General features: G+C 41.6%; 1 protein-coding gene across 1 annotated transcript in view; it reads left to right on the forward strand.

Annotated features, from left to right (window-relative positions):
* The window catches only part of FN1 (fibronectin 1), a 57,871-nt gene that overhangs the window by 15,757 nt on the left and 27,605 nt on the right, over positions 1-14,509 (forward strand). The window contains 10 exon segments of the mRNA XM_044303390.1: positions 704-856; positions 1,289-1,417; positions 2,594-2,734; positions 7,237-7,358; positions 9,335-9,509; positions 10,607-10,783; positions 12,510-12,638; positions 12,770-12,859; positions 12,990-13,184; positions 14,221-14,493. Coding sequence (XP_044159325.1) covers positions 704-856; positions 1,289-1,417; positions 2,594-2,734; positions 7,237-7,358; positions 9,335-9,509; positions 10,607-10,783; positions 12,510-12,638; positions 12,770-12,859; positions 12,990-13,184; positions 14,221-14,493 — 1,584 coding nt within the window.

Here is a 14,509-nt window from a genome sequence, read left to right on the forward strand (position 1 = left end):
GGTAAAGGACCTCTTTTCAGATGTGCTACTAACAAGCCTTTCAATGTAACATCTTAAAGGGGACATTAAACCTTCCTGACGTGTGTTTTAGTAACTACTTGCATTCCTCATGTAATAAGTCTGGAGCATCTAGTCTTAAGACACGGTTGTCTTTTTCTTGTTCCTGCTAGAAGTTTGCACTGAAGTCCAGATGGGTGTTACCAGTTGGGGTATGTGTCCCTGTACAGTCTGACATTATCCAGTCTGTGCTGCAAGTATCAGACTGTACAGGTAACCCCTAACTGGTAACTCCCCTCTGGACCTTAATAGCAAAAAAATGCTATCAATTCATAACTTTCTTTTGTGATGGTAAAGAATAGTAGAACATACAGCATAAGAATGGGTACTCTAGAATTATTACTTACTAAATCGGACATGTCGGGAGAGGTGACAGGTTCGCTCTAATAAGGTTGTCGCACTACCACCAATCACTAGGACCGGTGTCCAGAGCCCTCAGTTTGTTACCCACTGAACAAGTTAGAACTGAGTAGTGGTCACGTTTTGCCTTTCCTCTTGGCTGCAGAGGTTGCACTGATGAGGATCAGGGAGCTAAGAACCCCCATTCTAGTGATCAGCGGTGTTCTCACCTTGTCACTGAACTGTTTTTGTTACGTATTTTCTGCGATATCTAAGACCGATAACTGGTGTGTCCTAATTTACATAGCGCATGAAGAAATCTGTACCACCAATGAGGGCGTCATGTACCGTGTTGGAGACCAATGGGACAAAACGCATCAACTAGGTCATATGATGCGGTGTACATGTGTCGGCAACGGCCGCGGGGAGTGGAACTGCGTTGCCTATTCCCAGCTTAAAGGTAAAAGACCAAGTACACGTTTGCATCTTGTGCAGTATGCCAAAAAATGTTTTTTATTCTGTTCATTTCTATATGTCTCAATGTCATGGCAGATCTTTGTAATTAATATATTACAAGGTTGCATTACTTTGCATATCATCCTTTATGTAATCCTGTGTACATGTGGTGGTCATTCTTGCTAGTTAACTGGTAAGTGTCTGTCCCATCATTTTGCATGCAGTTTCCCACTAGTGAATTGGTGCCATATGAATGTTTTAGTTTTGAATAGCTCAAAAAGCCTTTTTTAAGAAATTCATATATATATATATATATTTATTTTTTTTGTTTATTCACAATAGGCATGTAAAACCTGTAAAGGTTTGTTTCTTTCCTTGTACCAGTACAGTTAGATCATGTTGGCATCTCAATAATACTCCCTTTCTCATGTGACAGATCAATGTATTGTGGATGGTGTCACCTATGATATTAATCAGTCTTTCAACAAATATCATGAAGAAGGACACTTGATGAACTGCACATGTTTTGGTCAGGGACGTGGCAGATGGAAGTGCGATGCCGTGGGTATGTAGCATTAGCTCATGATGGACGAAATCTCCTTGTTTTGTCATATATTTAACTAAATGAAGTTGGCTCAGAGATCTTTGTCAGTTTATGTATTAATATGTGGCTTATTGGGCATAAGCACTGCCTATACCTAAAACTGGCTGCACCCAACCAAAAATTGTGTGTAAGGATGTCCTAACACTTCTCTGGCAGCAGTAGCTCTTTAATTCCAACTTTCCCAATTCTCCAATCCTTTTGTTTTTGGGGGGTGGGTAGGAGAACTTTTTTTTTTTTTTTTTTGTCTCTCCCCCCCCTCCCCCCCCCCCCAAATTGGAATGCATAAATGTGCATAGCCAACAGCTCTCTGACTTGTATGGCCAGCCTTCGTTACCTTTGCCATGTCTTGTACTCAAGATGTTCCTCAGGGTAAACCAAAAGAACTATGTATTTCGCTCTGCTGTTTGTAGGTCCAGTGTATGTTGGTCTGCTTTCACACTAGCTTTCCGTTTGAGATCCGTTCAGGGCTCTCACAAGCGGTCCAAAATGGATCAGTTTTGCCCTAATGCATTCTGAATGGAAAAGGATCCACTTAGAATGCTTCAGTTTGCTTCCATTCAGTCACCATTCTGCTCTGGAGATAGACACCAAAACGCTGCCTGCAGCATTTTGCTGCCTGCTTGATGAAACTGAGCCAAACGGATCAGTTTTCTCTGACTCAATCTGGCACAATAGAAAACTGATCTGTCCCCCATTGACTTTCAATGGTGTTTAAGACTGATCCGTCATGGCTATAGAAGACATAATACAACTGGATGCATTCATGACGGATGCATGCGGTTGTATTATTGTAACGGAAGCGTTTTTGCAGATCTATGACGGATCTGCAAAAAACGCTAGTGGGAAAGTAGCCTTAGGACTAAGTCTTAATTAATGTCTCTCGATGCCACTGCGGTGGGTGAAGGCAAGCTTTGTGAGACTATCTGATCTGTTTATTCAATCAGTGCTTGCTAAACCTTGTGGATATTGGTCTGTTTTCTTTGGCCAGCATTCAGTGAGCTTGTCACTCGGGGCACAGGTCACGTAGACAGCTGAGGCTCTGTAGGAAGGTCATTATATTTCTCAATAAAGACTACATGTTCTCAGAAAACATAGATTCCCAAATATTGACTTGCTTGGTTGTTTTTCATGTTGCAGATCAATGTCAAGAGACTGAAACACGAAGATTCTTTCAGATCGGGGAATCTTGGGAGAAGAATGTAAATGGTGTCAGCTACCAGTGCTATTGTTATGGCAATGGAATTGGTGAATGGCATTGCCAACCTCGTTCCTACCCAGGTCAGTGATGACTTAATATTTCTAATCTGTGCAACGACACAGTAAAGATGTACACAGTTCAGTCACATTATTATGACCACCAGCTAATATGCAGAGTAACCATCGTGTGCAGCACGGACAGCAGCTAGACGGGCTGGGAGTGACTTCATAAGGTCCTAGTAGGTTGTTACAGGTATCTGGAGCCATGCCAACTGCATTGCATCCCACAGGTAGGTGGTTGAGGATCCATACAGCTATCAATGTGGTCCCACAGATGCTCAACTGGTTCAAGTCTGGGGAATTAAGCGGGCCAGGGTAGTACTTGGAAGTCTTGGTCATGCTCTTCCAACCAATGTCAGGCTTTTCTAGCCGTTTGAAATGTCTTGCTGAAATATCCCATCTACCCAAGGGAAGACAATCTGCTTGTATTGGTGTATGTGATCTGCAAGGATGGAGTTATACCCAAATCGTTTAAGTGCTTTCCACATGGATGAGTGGTCCCAGATAATGCCATGAAAATATTCCCCAGACCATAACACAGCCACCACCAGCTTGTGTTCTTCCAGCAATGGTTGCAGATTGGTTGTTCTGTCTCACCTGACATGCTAACCTCTAACTGTTCAGTGAGGCAGAAAATGTGACTTATCAGAGAAGGCAACCCTTTGCCAATAAGCGGAGGTCCAATTCTGATACCGCTTAAAAAATTGAAGCCTTTTCTGCTGATTCAACTTCATTAGTAGAGGTTCAGTGACCATCCATCTGCTTCAGAACCACAAACACAGTAGGGTGAACTGTTGTCTTAGACACATGTCTGGTAGCCCCTGTTCATTTTGACAGTGAGCTGCTTTACTGTAGCATGTTGGTCAGTCCTTGCGCACCTTCGTAGCTGACGTTCAACTCTCGTATCAATGGCATGTTGTGCTCTGCAGTTTCCACGTTATTCAGTGGTACCATTTGTTTACTTACCATACACTTTTACCATAGCAACGCGTGAGCAGTTCACAAACTCTGACTGCCACCCTTGGCCCGAAAACCAATTATCATCCCTTTTTTGCAACGCTGAGAAACTTCCCCTTTTACCAATGACTGCAACGAGGATATAAAAAAAATTATATATATATATATATATATATATATATATATATATATATATAATTAAATACTCTATCCACCAAGCGAGCTCGCCACACGTTACTTTCATGAGCTACGTGCTGCCAACGTCAAAAGTAGGAAGTGGCCATAATAATGTGACTCGGCCATGCAATTGTATATTTACTGTTCAACCTTGTAATCTTTGCTTCTAGTACTTTACTGACTTTGCAGCAAACTGATTTCGATATGTAGGATGCTGCAATTACTGAACAAAGTTCAGGTTAATGTCCTACTTTGAACCAACTTTGCAATCGTTCAATTCCAGGAATAAACAAAATTCTACAGAACTGCTACCTTTTGGTTTTTATCAAATGGTACAATAAGTCAGCTATTAGTTTTTTTGATATCCAGAGTGGATAAGGGTTTAATGAAGGCTTTCAATATAAGGATAACTGTATACGCAGATATTTTTCTTTATGAATTGTTACCTTAAATAAATCCTCTGATCTGTTCTCATACTACATATGTTTATACCATAGATTCATAGTATAATTCATAGAAATCACGGCACTCGGTTATAGTAGTAATTCATAAATTATAGCTTTTATCCATCCAGTTACACTAGAAGTGGCAAGGCCAACTTTCGGGCCGTCCTGGACCTTGTTCACGGCCTCAATGCCTCCGGAGTCAGGACTAGCTGGATGTCGGTGATCCATGTTATGTTTTCAAGGGGGATGGCAGAGCCATTGGGGGTTGCCCCACAAATAAAAAAACTCACACTGAATTATTTTAACATTTCTCTTTTTTACTCCTAATCTGGAAGACCTGTCTCTTCACTTTCTGCGGATGGGCAGCAGCTCATCACATGGAACCATTAGGCACCTGCATCTCCTAGGAGTGGATTGCAGCCAGCTTTTTTTTAAATACTTCTATATTTCTCCCCTGTATGGAAAATAGTCCGTGAAAAATAAGGTGTCCTACCAGGATATTTAACTGCGGGGGCAGATCTCCTGGGTACCGCTCAGAAAAATAGGAGAATATGAAAACGAAGGGGAGCAGTAACAATTTAAAACTTAACTTTTACTAGATCCATTCCCCCAAGGTGGGGAGTAAGAGACCCCTTACAAACAAAAATCACAATAAGACGGACAAAACCCCTGCAGAGGGGGTTTATTGGACGGTTTGGTGCAACATAGGTGGTGCTGCACACCAAAATAGGTCTCGCCCCCCCCTCCCCCAAAAAGCCTATGGAGAATATCACAAAGACCTGTGGTGGAGGGACCGAGTGATCCCTATTGTCTGATTCCCTTGGAGTGGTCAAGTGAACAAACATAATAAATGGAAAAATCTTACCAATTTATATATGGGCCTCGCTTAGCGACCACGTATTCGTGGGTTAAGGCAGGAGGTAGTCACATGTGGAAGGTAGGTACTTCATCCGATATTTAAGGAAGACTGAGAAGGACGTCAGGGGTATCCAACTGGTCCGGTATTAGAGTGGCATCAGGAAAGAAACTCACCCTAGTACCTCCCTGCTTGGCCTGACCTGGCCCTAGTGACCTAACACGGAACCTTGCCCTGATAATGGAAAATAGTCCCTCATCGACAGCCCCAGCGATTCCACTAATAAATAGCACTCTGGTAGACTATTTCCCCCCCCCCCCCCTATTTACTTTTCCGCTATCCAGAGAGGGATAAAGCTTGCATAGCTCTGCTAATTCGGAAGTAGGAACCAAGTGCATGAAAGGTTCCTGGGCTTCTTCATCTTCACTGTCAGATCAGTATGCCAGAGGCAGAGCGGAGCAGCGAAGCTACTTAGCATGTCGCTCCACCACTTGGTGCAGGAAAAAGTGGCCTACAACTTCAGTCACCGTAGAAACCGATGGTGCTGCCAGAGAGGAAAATGTAATATGCATAAAAATCCTGACCGTTATGCATATTGCAATAATAAAGATGCCTTACTCATTGCATTGCAATATTCTTTTTATAGGATAACCTCATTTTAGAATAACAGGCTAAACATGTCTTTCAACTCTAGAAGAGATTTATCAAACTGGTGTAAAGTAGAACTGGCTTGGTTGCTATGGGCAACTATCAGATTCCACCTTTCATTTTTCACAGCTCCTTTGGAAAACGAAAGGTGGAATCTGGTTGCTATGGGCAACTAAGCCAGTTCAATCTTTATACCAGTTTGATAAATCTCTTCTATAGTTTCTAGAGTTGAAAAAGACATGTCTAGCCTGTTATCCTAAAATGTTGAGAATGGCAAAAAAAACTTAAGAAGCTAATTTTCCTCATCTTAGGGGAAAAATTGTATTTAAAAAATGACCCATCACCTCTCCTGACATGTAGTAACTAACTGCATTCCCCATCTAATAATTTTGGAGTGTCTACTCTTATGACTGTTGTGCCTTTCCTGTTATTTCTCCTACCTCTTTCAGGAATGAATTGCCAGCAGCTTGCTGTAAAGGTACAGATGGGTGTTAACAGTTAGGGGTGTGTCCCAAAGCATTGATTGGACAGTCACACACCTGCTACTGGTAACACCCTGCAGTACCTTTACTGCAGACTGCTGGAAAATGTGTAAACTTCTGGCAGGAATAATACAGGAATGGCACAGAATCAGAAGAATAGATGCTCCAGAATTGGTATTGCAAGTAGTTACTTAAACTGATGTTATCGGAAAGGTCCTCTTTAACACCAAATCTGGACCAATGACTTCTCCAGAAATCTCGTATTCTCCAGATAAACTCAGTTTGTTTATTGCAGCCTCTGGGGAAAATATATATATATATATATATATATATATATATATATATATATATTAAAAAAAAAATCCTGTAACACAGAATATTGTGTAAGACTTTCACAATTGGACCTTATTAATGAGACTCGGTAGTTGACCCCTCACTCTGTTCAATGCTTTTAAAGCTGTGCTTATCCCAAGGACACTGCCCACTTGTCGTGCAGTTACCTTTTTTAAGATTATCAACTTCATTCTTTTGTACACATGTAGCAGATTTTTTTTGCTTTGAACTTCCCAAAAATTAATGAAAAAACTGCAGCAGTCTCTAAAAAAACAAAACGCATGATTAAAGGGTTGTCTGATTTCAGCCTTTCATGGCCGAGATGGGAATAACCACAGTAGGTGGTGGTGGGTGGATGGACTTGCAGAAACAGCAGAGCTCCAGCCAATTCCACCTCCCCTGGCTGGTACTGACTGTGGGTAATCCCAGCTCAATCTTGAAAGGCCAACCCCTTTTAGGTTAGAAATATTGCAGTATAGACAGTAAATACAAATGCCTTACAGTCTCTGCCGTGTCTCTTAACTTTTTGTTCTTCAAATAAGTGAGTTTATTTTCTTTGCCCAGTTGGTGATTTCGGCCATATGAATGCTCTTCCTAAAAATGTCATTCTGATTTCTGTAACAGCTGGAACTGGACCTGTGCAGGTGATCATCACTGAGAGTGCCAACCACCCCAACTCGCACCCTATTCAGTGGACTGCTCCTCAGCAATCGCACATCAAGCAGTACATCCTGCGCTGGAAGCCTGTAAGTCTAATGTACTAATGTGTACACATTAGAAATGGGCTAATTTTCTGAAACCAACAGATTTCCTATGTACAGCGCCATGGAATGAATTGCGCTATAATAATCTGAAATGAGGAGAAACATAGTTGGGTCTGTATGTTGCTGTGTCCTAGCCGTGCCATCTACAGAAGGCTACATTAAGCTAACTAAGTGTTTTGCGGTCCGCAAATTGCGACTCCGCAAAACACGGGTACCGGCCGTGGGCGTTCCGCACTTTGCGGAACACACAGGGCCATCCCTAATATGGAAATGCGTATTCTTGTCTGCAATTTTAGACAAGAATAGTACATGCATATATAATTATATATTTTTTATTTTTTTTGCAAGGCCACGGAACAGAACTTCGGATGCGGACACCACATTGTGTGTTGTCCGCATCTTTTGTGGCCCCATTGAAAGGAATGGGTCCGCACATGTTCCACAAACTTGTGAAACCGATGCGGACCTAGAAATACGGTCTTCTGAATGCCCCCCAAGGGAGGCTCTGGTATGGAGTGTTAAGTGCATTGAAGATTATAGGGATTATGTACTAAAGACCGGCCTTTCACACTCCAATCTTAGTAAAAATCCAGTTGATGGAAGATGCAACAAATTTATTAAGAAAGTAATACACTTCTCGCAATTTCTGCTTTCCATGTGCCAGAACAGAACTCTACTGTAGCCAGGAGGAGTGTACCAGATTTCTAGCACACATGTTGGTAAGAGTTGTGTCAGAGTTCCAGCCTGCCTCCTTCTGCACACTTTTGGCCCATTGCAACTCATGCACACAACCATTTTATTTGTCTTTTGTGGTCCGTGTGCATTCCGTATTTTGCAGAATGGAACAGCTAGCCCCTAATAGAACAGTACTATCCTTGTCTGTAATGCAGACAATAATAGGACTTGTGCGGAATGCACATGGGACAACATGCGGAACGGACATGGAATGAAAATAAGTTAGTGTGCAAGAGCCCTTAAAGGGTTTCTACCACTTGGATTTCACATAATTAGGTGTCAGACACTAGCGCTCCGCTAGTGTCTGCTCTGCCAAACTATCCTGCTATAATAGATTTTGGGGCAGCTGTTTACCTAAAAAAAGAACTTTTATTAATATGCTAATGACCCTCTAGGTGCTATGGGGGCGTCATTAGCACCTAGAGGATCGGTCTACCTTCTCAAGATGCCGCCGCTCAGCGCCTCCCTCCAGCCCGCCCATCTGCTTCGGAATGCATCAAATGGACGACTTCACGCGCATGCGCCGTGCACGGCTGTATTCGGCGCATGCGCAGTGAATGTCCGACCGCTTCCCTGCTCAGACATCTCCACTGCGCCTGCGCCGATGACGTCATAGGCGCAGTGGAGATGTCTGAGCAGGGAAGCGGTCGGACATTCACTGCGCATGCGCCGAATACAGCCGTGCACGGCGCATGCGCGTGAAGTCGTCCGTTTGATGCATTCCGAAGCAGATGGGCGGGCTGGAGGGAGGCGCTGAGCGGCGGCATCTTGAGAAGGTAGACCGATCCTCTAGGTGCTAATGACGCCCCCATAGCACCTAGAGGGTCATTACCTAAAAAAAGAACTTTTATTAATATGCTAAACAGCTGCCCCAAAATCTATTATAGCAGGATAGTTTGGCAGAGCAGACACTAGCGGAGCGCTAGTGTCTGACACCTAATTATGTGAAATCCAAGTGGTAGAAACCCTTTAAGAGCGGTGTAAAAATTGGCAACTGCATTGACATTTAGGCACCGTTGCTTTTTAAGTTTCAAACGTGATGCTAGAAAACTGGTCTGGGGAATTGGTAAACTACCCTTTTTAGATCCCTTTGTCTCTTCCTGTGATAGTAAATTGAGCACGCTAATAACCTGATTTGTAGTGAATCAATGCTAGTTTGTGTACCACTGAAGCCTTGGGTTTCCTTTGGTGTAATCTTCTATTTTTTTTTTGCCTATTTCCAGAAAAACAAACAAGGTAGTTGGAAACAAGCAACCATTGCAGGACACCTTAATTCCTACACAATCTCTGGTTTGAAACCAGGAGTGATGTATGAGGGGCAACTTGTCAGCGTTCTTCAGTATGGCCAGAGGGAGGTTACCCGATTTGATTTCACCACTACCTCCTCCACATTAGGGGGTAAGTACTACCTCTACTTTTGAACATCTCTTTCTTTTATATCTATGCTTCTCTTAAGAAGATACCAGAATTATCTATGGGTCAAGGTGACATTACTTCGACTAAAGATTGATTTTGATAACTTTTTATTTGCGCTAACATTTTGCCTGCATCTCTCATCAAAGACTTTTCTAATTGTACAGCTCTCTGCAAAGGATTTTGCTCCTACAAATCTGGCACTTGAGAGAGACTCTAAGCATCTAAATGTTTACTTTATAGATAATAAAGCTAAGTCTGCTTTAAAGAACAAAAGAAATTGTTTTTCCCGCTCTTGAATGTTTAGACATGGGATATCTCCAAAGTGGTTTTGCTATATTAACTCCTCATAAGCATTGATTCTTAAACCATGGGGTTTTCCCATCTGGACCTCTATGAAGTTGCTGTGTTTCTTTCTTTCCTTGCGTACACATTTTAAACTCGGATGTGAATGCCTAGTCAATCTTCAGAATACATCAATACAAGAGAATGTCTTTCACATCATGTTTAGATTTGCTCTCCCTCAGATTTTTAGGTTTCAAAAGGTAGACCTGGGCTGTAACAATTCGAGGGAACCTTCCCTTGTGCCGATAGGCTGATCCTCCTTTTGACTGAAAAAGATTAGATCTACCAAGTGAATTGTGATAACCCAGTGGGAGGAACCTAGTCATGTAGTTTCGGAATGGACCTGTCTCTAATCAAAATGTTTAATAATAATGAATTCTTGTAGTTCTTATGGTTTTTTAATTGCATTTTTGTGTTCAGTTGTGGCTGCAATTTTTGGAAAACCAACAGCAAGAAGTGTCCATATTGGTTATGTTTGAATTGGTATCTTTGGAATTACTAAATTGCCTATAGCACAATCGTGTTCTGATGTGCTAACATATGCCCATTTTAAGTTTTGGTTAAAATTATCATTTACTAGTGTTGTCCAAACTGTATATTTACTCCAGGTACAGACTCTAGTAACAATCACTTCAGCAGCTATTATTTTAGTAGGCTTTTTTGTTTTCATTGGAAACACTATAACTTAAAATGTAACTGGTATGCGCCATATACGTTAAATGTCCATTTATTTAAAGGTCCAACACAAACTGGAGAAACTACTCGTCTTCCACCACTGGTGTCAATTTCAGAGTCTGTGACCGAGATCACCTCTAGCAGTTTTGTGATATCCTGGGTCTCTGCATCTGATACAATTTCTGGATTCCGTGTTGAATATGAACTTAGTGAAGAAGGAGATGAGAAGCGCTATTTGGGTAAGTGCCTGTTATTTCCGTCAGAGTGACATTATTAATCTAGTAGTGTGAAAAATTCCGGGCGGGCATACCTTATTTCAAGATTGTGGAAAATGCCTGTGGGATTTTTTATTTTTTAATTTTTTTTTGGGGGGGGGGGGGGACAGATGAATTTTAAGGTTATACTTATGAATATCTTGGTAAAATAACCACTGAAAATATTCTGTGTTCATAGTGATAGCATTGTATTTACTTACATAGTTTTTAGAACTACAGGATGAATCCTGACCCATTCATTTCAATGGGTCTGTGTACATGAGCATTGTTTTTCACCCATCAGTTCTGCGTTGCGTGAAAATCGCAGCATGTTCTATATTCTGCGTTTTTCAAGCAAGTGCGGGTGCGATGCGTTTTCACTGATGGTTGCTAAGAGATGTTTGTAATGATTCAGTTTTTTTATCACGCGCGTGAAAAACGCATCAAAACGCATTGCACTCGCGCGGAAAAAACTGAACAACTAATCGCAGACAAAACTGACTGAACTTGCTTGCAAAATAGTGCGAGTTTCACTGAGCGCATCCGGCCGTAATCCGCAACGCCCGTGTGAAACCAGCCTAAGAGGGAGATTTATCAAACTGGTGAAAAGTAGAACTGGCTTAGTTGCCCATAGCAACCAATCAGATTCCACCTTTCATTTTTCACAACTGCTTTGGTGTAATCTGGTTGCTTTAGGCAATAAAGCCAGTTTTACTTTACACCAGTTTGATAAATCTTCCCCTAAAGCTGTTAGCTTTCATCAGCCAAGGGTCCTTTTTACACAGTGCAATGATCGGGGGCAAACCATTCATTCCTGATCATTACCCACTCGTGGGAGCTACACTCAACCTCTGTATGGGGAGTGAATGAACACTACTATGATCGTTTGTCCCTATACAGATCCAGTGTTGACGATGCGTTCTGGTATACACAGAGGTGTGTGGCTGACAAACCATAGTTTATATAAACCTATAAAACTATCAATAATGGGTTGTCCGGAAGTAGAATATAGATGATCTAGCCTCAGGATTGGCCGTCAGTACCTGATTGGTGGAGGTCCAACTCCCTCCCAGCACCCCAACCGATCATCTGTTTGAAGAGGTCATATACTGCTGCCTCTCTAGACCACCTCTGTGACGCCACATTCACATGGCCTATTTGCAGCCCAGTCCCATTCAGTACAAGCACAGCCTCTATACAATGTTGCTATGCTTAATATGCTGTGAGGAGGCTGCAGCACTCACTTGGGGCTGTGTGGCCTCTTCAAACAGCTGATCAGTGGGGAAGGGGGGGTGCCAGGTGTCAAACGCTCTCCGATAGGTCATCAATACAGACCTGGAAAACCCCTTTTATCTTATGTACTCTCTCGATAATGTGTGTATGAGTGCCAGTGTTGATTTAAATAAAGATCCTGCACCTTTTGGGCTAAAAGACTAGATCTTCTGCTTTTATTCAGAAATCTGTATTACAAACTAAGCACTTTCTCCATTTTCTTGACAGTCCATCAATATTTGATCAGTAGGAGTCCATAATTTTTGTCTTGATTGGTGCAAGTCAGTGGTTGGATCCCGTTGATTAAACATTGATGTATGTTTTAGTATAGGCCATCAATGATTGAAATTCAAGAGAACCCTTTTTTAAGGGGAGATCCATTTGGAGATAGTAGCATTTGAACTATTCTATGGTCTCATCAAAACTGTTTTTATTTTAGATCTCCCCAAAACCGCTACATCAGTCAACATCCCAGACTTACTGCCTGGTCGTAAATACAACATCAATGTGTACGAGATCACCCAGGAGGGAGAGCAGAGCCTAATCTTGTCCACATCTCAGACAACTGGTGAGTGTGACCATGAAAAAGGTGGTATTTTTGTTTTTCTATGTTAATGGAATTTCTTTTTACAGTATAGAGTTCTGGTTAGTTACGACATTGAGAATTGATATCTATTCATTTTTACTTTTATTCTCTAGCCCCCGACAGTCCTCCAGAGTATAACATTGTACATGTCGATGACACTTCTATTGAAATTAGCTGGACCAAACCTCAGGCTCCTATCACAGGTGAGGCTTTCAGTGCTGTCATCATTGGCTACCTGTAGGTTAGACTGTAGCCTTTTGATGAATGCCTATTATGTTTTGTATTTACCAAAGTTTCTCTTGGAGAAATTAATGGTTTTTCTTCCTTCCACAGGCTACAGAGTTATCTACACTCCTACTGTAGAAGGTTCTAGCACAGAGCTTATTCTTCCAGATACAGCAACTTCAGTCACTCTCACTGACCTCTATCCTGGAGTTGAATACAACATTACAATTTATGCTGTAGAAGACAGTCAAGAGAGCTCCCCTGTTCTGATCCAAAAGGAAACCACAGGGACCCCGCAAACTGGTAAATCACAGGGCATGCATATCTTTTTGTAGGTCTTGGATCAGCATGTGCTTAGAGCTTAAAACTCCCCATTTTAAACCTGTAAGGGGGAAAATTTATGAAAAGGTGTAAGCTAGTTTTGTGACTTAAAAAAAATAAAAAATAAATGTATTTTATGACCACACTTTGCAACAGTAGGTGAGGCTTAGCAGCAGAGGCATGACATCTCACAACCTGACAGATTTACTGCAATTTACCCCAGAAACTGGCGTAAATGGTAATTCTGTTTAGATTAGCACAAATCTACCTGTAAATTGTAAGGCCAATCTGTGGCAGCTTGTATACATTTGCTTTTTCTGGTTTATAGACTGCCAGAAGATACTTCAAATCTATTAAGATGCCTGTGCCTCATAATAAATTTAACGCAAGACCTCTTAATAAATTTGCCCCATAGTGTCTGGAAAAAAAATAAAAACATGCCAGATATTTCTATTGGTTGCTTGTTTTTGATGTATCAAATGTAAACTTCCCAAACCTCTATTAATTCTGACCAAACTTCCAAAACACCATTTTTCAGAGCGCTGCTCCATAAGGAGCTCAGGGCACTGTGCCAAATACAATACAGATGCACTGACACACCTTTGTCTCTGTTTCATGTATGTGGTGGATAAAGAATCTTTTACAGCAGGCGTAGCAGTTTTTATTCGGTTTATGTGGAGTGAGGAATAGAGAAACATTCTTAAGTTAGATGAATGTTTTTCTAACTTCATGGAAATACAGAAAAACATGGGAGTGCTGCTTTGGCTCTGAGTTTAGAATTAATCTTGTGCAAGGTTCTGTAGATGGCAAGCGACTTGACTCTGACTGGAGAGCTTGGATTATTCCTAAGTAAAGGTTATCCTGTCAATTTAAATTGACCAAACTCTTATGATCGTCTACTTATTCATTCCCATGTAATCGGCACGAGTTTCCCATAGTGGCTATGCGAGTAGAATATGATGAAACAAAATGGAGTGATATATATTTTTTTTCATTACCCTTTCTTATTTTGATGCAGTGATTGTTCCATCACCCACTGAACTGCAGTTGCTTGAAGCATCTGATGTTAAGATTGTAATCTCATGGAATTCCCCACCAAGTGACGTTTCGGGGTACCGTGTTGTGGTGACACCAGGCGGTTCTCAAGGTCGTGAACCTTACACTTTACCAGTCAGCAGAAGCACCTTTGCAGAAGTTGTTGATTTACAACCTGGAACCAACTACAGATTTGAAGTGTACGCAGTCAATCGTGGACAGGAGAGCAAGCCCCTTGTGGGAGAGTTTCCAACTAGTAAGTGTAATACTTT

Source organism: Bufo gargarizans, chromosome 8 (assembly GCF_014858855.1).
Source record: "Bufo gargarizans isolate SCDJY-AF-19 chromosome 8, ASM1485885v1, whole genome shotgun sequence".
Taxonomy (NCBI): Eukaryota; Metazoa; Chordata; class Amphibia; order Anura; family Bufonidae; genus Bufo; species Bufo gargarizans.